Source organism: Salmo trutta, chromosome 30 (assembly GCF_901001165.1).
Source record: "Salmo trutta chromosome 30, fSalTru1.1, whole genome shotgun sequence".
NCBI lineage: Eukaryota > Metazoa > Chordata > Actinopteri > Salmoniformes > Salmonidae > Salmo > Salmo trutta.
The window spans coordinates 1,765,478-1,771,477 of record NC_042986.1 but is presented as its reverse complement, the minus strand read 5'-3'; the positions used below and the strand labels follow the sequence as shown (position 1 = coordinate 1,771,477).

Below are 6,000 nucleotides of genomic sequence, written 5' to 3'. Positions count from 1 at the left end.
TCCACCTGTGTCATGATCATGCTGTTTAATCTGCTTCTTGATATGCCACACCTGTCAGGTGGGTGGATTCTCTTGGCAAAGGAGAAATGCTCACTAACTAAATTTGTGCACAAAATTAAAGAGAAATAAGTCTACTTAACTTTTCAAAAATTAATCATGCCTCAAACACAGGTCAAATCACCCATAAACTCACATCTGAGTAGAGCTATAGTTAAACAACAAGTAAATCTCCCTGAATGAGGATCCTGAAAGGACCTGCTACCCCTAACCTGGCATAGACCATTCACACCTTCAAACAGGTAGGCTACATTTTCAATAAACAGTAGGCTAGTTAACACACTTGACGACTGGCAATCCGATTGCACAATTTACATGAACCTACAATGGCCAATAGATAACTCGTTAATTACAACAAAGGGATCATTTGCACAAGTTTATGCATAATGTTTCCATGAGTGTTTCTGATAAACAATGAAAACACCCCTTAACCAGGATAAACCAAATAGCCTACAGAGGGGCATGCAACATTTGCCTAAAGCCATGAACACAACCGCACACGCCTAGGGAACCAGTTCACAACTAAGGAGGTGAGTAGGAGGTTGACGATACCAAACAAAATAAACAGGGACAGTTCCAGGCATAAGTGGGAAAAAAAGAATTTGATCAATTTAAGAACAAGGGTGTAACGTAACAAAATGTGGAAAAGGGGCAGAGGTCTGAATATTTCTGTATACTGCACTGTATACAGTATATATAAATATTTATTAGACAACAGTGATGTTGAAAAAAAACAATATTGTGATGTGTAATGGAAACGGGAGATATAGGAGACATTTTCTAAAGATCAACATTTTTATCCTTTCAACAGTGGATTTTTAGTCAAACTTTCTTTATTGTGACAAATGATGATGGAAACAGTGTTTTTCAAATCAATTATGATTGCAGAATAATTCATCACATAACTATAAAGCTAAGCAATTTTTTATGGTAGTTAGACTAGCCAGCTACACTTGTAGTAATCATGGCCAAATACCGACCAGGCACATGCCCAGGGGCCCTGACCTCCAGAGGGCCCCCATTTGATTCTCACTCAGATATCATAATAACATGGCATAAGTCATTACAAAATGTGTAGAATTTCAGGACATTTGTTTTAAAATGTCAAAAATATATCTCCACCCAATGGCAAAATGAGTAGAATTGCTGCAAATTAGCTGTAAAACATACTTTATATCGCTAAGCCCCATGGCAAAATGAGTAGAATTGCGGAAAACTTGTTGGGGAGACATTTCCTGGCTCACAGGCGCAGTCGTACAAAGGAGACCTTCATTCATATAGATATCACAGTTAAGGGGCCTCTTGTGCCTTATTGTTTCATAATGTGCTGCATCTATGCTATGCATACAGTAGATGCTTCAGAACATCTCCGTACATCATATCTTGGATTCACCTACTCGTTTGAACATGATTATTGTTCTTTGTTACAGGATGGCCTACTACACAGCCTACAGACAGACCTACAGACAGGACTACAAGTGCTGTCCTGGATGGACCCAGCTCCATGGAGAGGTAGGCTGCCTGTATTGTAATTGTCCTATCAACTAACACACAGCTAGAAACAACAGCAAGACGGGATCAAGTTGATACTCCACCCACACCCATATGCACACATACTGTACACACATAGATGTACACACACAGACGTACACACACACACACACACACACACACACAGCCAGGTCAACTTGTATCATGGAAGCTTGAGTCGCTGTGTCTCCTTTTCATCAGGGTCCATTACAAGGCCTATTAGGAAAATAAAAACTGTCTTTGTTTCAGCCAGAGGATTTAAGGCATTAAACAAAACAGCAGATTCGACAGGCCACCCGCATAGTTACTCTTTGGTCACCTCCCAAATTCCTGTCAGAAAGTGCCTGCCAGAAAAGAGAAGAGTTTTCCAACGATATTTGGGAATATTGTCATTACGGCTGATGCTCTTCTTTATTTTGGTCTCTGTCCATTTAGTATCTGTCAATCTCCCCATCATACACACATGTGCAGGCGCACCACACACACACACACACACACACACACACACACACACACACACACACACACACACACACACACACACACACACACACACACACACACACAATCCGACCTCAGAATTGTTAATAAAGCAGGAGAATAAGGAACAACAGAAAACATCCCATTTCCATCCAAATCTGTTCTCTCTGGGCACTACAGTAACATACTGTGTATTTGCTTATCTGTGTAAATATATATATATATATATATATACACACACACAGGAAAAGTATCCTACTGTGTTACTAACAGATCGAGAAGGAATACACGCCAAATAGATTGTAAAGATGCGTTGGTCTGTGTGTGTCTGTGTATCAGGAATGCAGAAGACTCAATTCTCAAACGAGTGCATCATGTCTTGTATAACTACATGAGTCTATATGCTGTCTCCCACACACATTTTGGTCTTTAAAGGCCTTTGGAGTCTGTGCTTCTGAAGCTGACCAATGCAGGGCTTAGAGAGAGTGAAAGGACCTGGTAAGCTGTCTGACCGCCTGTCTCTGTATGTTAGTACAACCTGTTTGACAGGGCTCCTTTGGCAGAGTAGAGTAGAGGGCAATCCATTAGAAAGCTGGGCAGGGGGGTGTTTGTTGAGTCCCTTGAGCTGGCTATGGCCATGGACCTGTGGAGAAAGTGTGTAAATTCAGACAGCTCTTTGGTGATTTCCACACTTTTAACAAGTCTCTTAACATGCCCAGGCAGCTGAATTTTCATGACAGTTTAGATGGACCTTTTTTCTAAAGTGGAATGATGAAGTGGTGAGAAGAAAAGACTGAACGAATGTGCCAAACGAATTGGCTAAGCAGACCATTTCTGTGTGTGGCATTGAGAAAATGGTGGGTGGTGGCAGGGATTGAGGCCTCCAGACAGTAGTAGAAAGAAAATGCTACTTTTTCAACAAAGTAGGATAGTGAAATTGCATGCTTTCATAGGAAACCATGGAAAGGCATAATCTTATAAACCCCATCAGCAAGTAATAAAACCTGATCACAGCACAATACATTTTTGTCTCATATATCAGGATCTTTGGGTGTTACATGGGTGCATGCCAACAAGCCTAAAGTTGGCCAAGAGGACTTAAGTCTGACATGGCCAGATAGTTGTTGGGGATGTTTCACTACATGTGAAAGCTTATGTGGCTAACACTGAACATCGCCAGCCAAACTCTTTCTATGAAGTGATTGTTTTTTTAAATGGATATCCTGGTTTTTATCCTTCTCGAGTTGTAATTTTCCCGTGATATCTTCACAAACACCTCTTTGTGAATGATAATTTCGCATGAAGCGACCAAATACAACAAATCTAAATATTGGTTTCGGAGAATAAAGGGCTTTCCCGGTTTCCCTCTCAACATTGGATTCTCTGGATGTTACAAAGCTCTCTTGTTGCCACTCACTTCAACGTTAAAGGACAACTATTGCACCAAATTGTCTCTATTTTGATTTATTGACTCACACTTAGAACTATGTATATAAGGACAAACTGTCTAAAATAATATTCCTTATATTTTGTTTGTTTGGTCGTATTCAATCAAAACGATTGTCCAGATTCCCCTCCACTTAGTGAATAGTGACTAGACCATACCTCCCTCTTAACATTCATTTCTAATATCAAGAGCCACGTGGTGGTCTTTACAGCAATCATCTTCTGGACGTTCTTCCTGCGTGTTCCACAGAGCATATTATGTTGAATGGATTGGATCAGGACTTGGCACACTGATCTGCATTGGTTCCTTTCATAACATTATGGCTAGTTTATGTGTGTGTCTCTGTGTGTGTTCCAGGTGGTACGTGGGTCACCTGGATTAGCAGTCAGATGAGAATCACACACACACACACACACGGATTATGCGTCACAGATCAGAGGGATGGATTCTCGTTGTCCCTGAACAGGACATCCTTGAAAACACCATAACAAACCTCTTCTCCTCTCTTTATTCTCCTCACCCTGTGACAAAGGGCAGTGTGTGTGTTTGTATGTACTGTATGTGTGCACGTGCATGCACGTGTCTATTATCTGACGCAGTGGCAAACAAATTAAAATAATGGCTAGTTTCAAACAAGACTTAAATTAGTATTTTTCCAACACTTAAAGCGGAATATATTTAAAAATTCAAGACCGACAATGAATGCTTTCAGCCACACAACTGCACTACAAACTCCTGGAACAAATGCCATGTGGAGTAATTTACAGCAATATGGTAGGCTTTAACAATATGACCGCTTTTTAACATTTTCTAAATGTAACCCTTCTGTTTGATTTGAGTCCAAGTCTTTCATTTGGGCTGGGGTCTGCTTCTGTATTGTAATTACACTGTTTAACTGTGTAAATCTATTTATAAACATTACAAACAGGAAACCCTCATTAGTGATGGATTGTCTTTACGTTGAATGTTCATTGTTCAGAAGACGTGTTTAGGCAGCTGTGGATGGCCTCCCATTTGTTTTGGCCAAGAGCCTGGAAAGAGAAAAACGAACGATTAAATGTGGTTCAAAAAGCTGTCCCTGCTGCCATGGCTCTGTCTATCCTACAGTAGGGAATCGTGTTTTGCCCATAAGTCATAGTAAGAGCCTTGAGTTTTTCCTGGACATGTTTGTGACCAGAACAGGAAAATCTCTATACAGTGGCCTGAAACTAGAGCTGGATTTAGTCTTATAACAACAAGTGCTTATAATCTAACCTTAACCATTAGTGGGTCAAAATGCTAAACTGACCCAAGATCAGCTTGTAGGGGCAACTTCACCTGACTCCGGTAACTAGTAGGTCCAGAGTTTTTTATTGTCAGGTCATGTTGTCAGGAAAAACACAATACTTGTTTTGGTGAAAACTTTGCCTGTGGCCTCTCTCCCTCTCAGCCGGTCTCTCTGTTGGGGCGGTATGCAAATTGTAGTGGGTCTAGGGAGTCGGGTAAGGTGGAGGTGATATTATCCTTAACTAGCCACTCAAAGTGCTTCATGATGATAGAAGTGATAGTCATTTAGTTCAGTTACCTTAGCTTTTTTGGGTACAGGAACAATGATGGACATCTAAGCAAGTGGGGAGAGCAGACTGGGATAGGGAGAGACTGAATATGTCTGTAAACACTCCAGCCAGCTGATATGCACATGCTCTGAGGGTGTGGCTAGGGATGCCGTCTGGGTGGGTTAACATGCTTACATTTCTTACGCACATCGGCCACGAAGAACGAGAGCACACAGTCCTCGTGAGTGGACCTCGAAGCGGACGAAGAAGGTGTTTAGCTTGTCCGGGAGCAAGGCATCGGTGGCTGCTTTTCCCTTTAATATCCATGTCCATGTTCCCAGTCACCTTGCCGTGGTTAAAGGGCCATTTCCCAAATGTTCAACTTCATATTCAGCATCTCCTGCACCACCCCAACATCAACATATGTGAAAATGGCGCATTTCTATGTTTTGCAGTAAAAAAGAGAGGAAGATAAGTGTTTCCAATGACATCGTCAACCAATTGGTAGACAATTAGAAAGCAATTAGTAGGCAATGCCTACTAAAATCACACGATGCACACCGATGATGTAATTGGAATCACTCATCTTCCTCTCTTTTTTACTACAAAACATAGAAACTCGCATTATGCTAATTTGATTTCCGCGGGGGCGCGGCCATCGACCTTAGAGCGAACCTTCGCATTTAACCCCCTTTCAGTTTTACTGGAATGCTGCCATCGATCCACTGTTTTTGGTTTGGATACGTTGTAATCGTCACAGTGGGAACAACATCCCCTATGCTCTTCCTGATTTTCTCTCTCTCTCTGAAATGCAAGATTAAAAGGTTTCTCCCTCTCCCAGCTGTCTGCAGTTCCAGAGTGTGCGTTAATGGTGGCCAGTGTCAGAAGGGCTCATTGCAGCTCTGTGACTGCACTGAAGGGTTCAACGAACTCAGACGCCAGTATGGTGAG

At 41.6% G+C, this 6,000-nt stretch overlaps 1 protein-coding gene across 1 annotated transcript in view; it reads left to right on the top strand.

The window, feature by feature from the left end:
* The first annotated feature begins 342 nt into the window (after positions 1–342).
* LOC115168938 (multiple epidermal growth factor-like domains protein 6) overlaps positions 343–6,000 on the top strand; it is a 198,501-nt gene continuing 192,843 nt past the window's right edge. The window contains exons 1-2 of the mRNA XM_029724469.1: positions 343–587; positions 1,488–1,569. Coding sequence (XP_029580329.1) covers positions 1,548–1,569 — 22 coding nt within the window. The 5' untranslated portion in view covers positions 343–587; positions 1,488–1,547. The remainder of the gene's footprint in view (positions 588–1,487; positions 1,570–6,000) is intronic.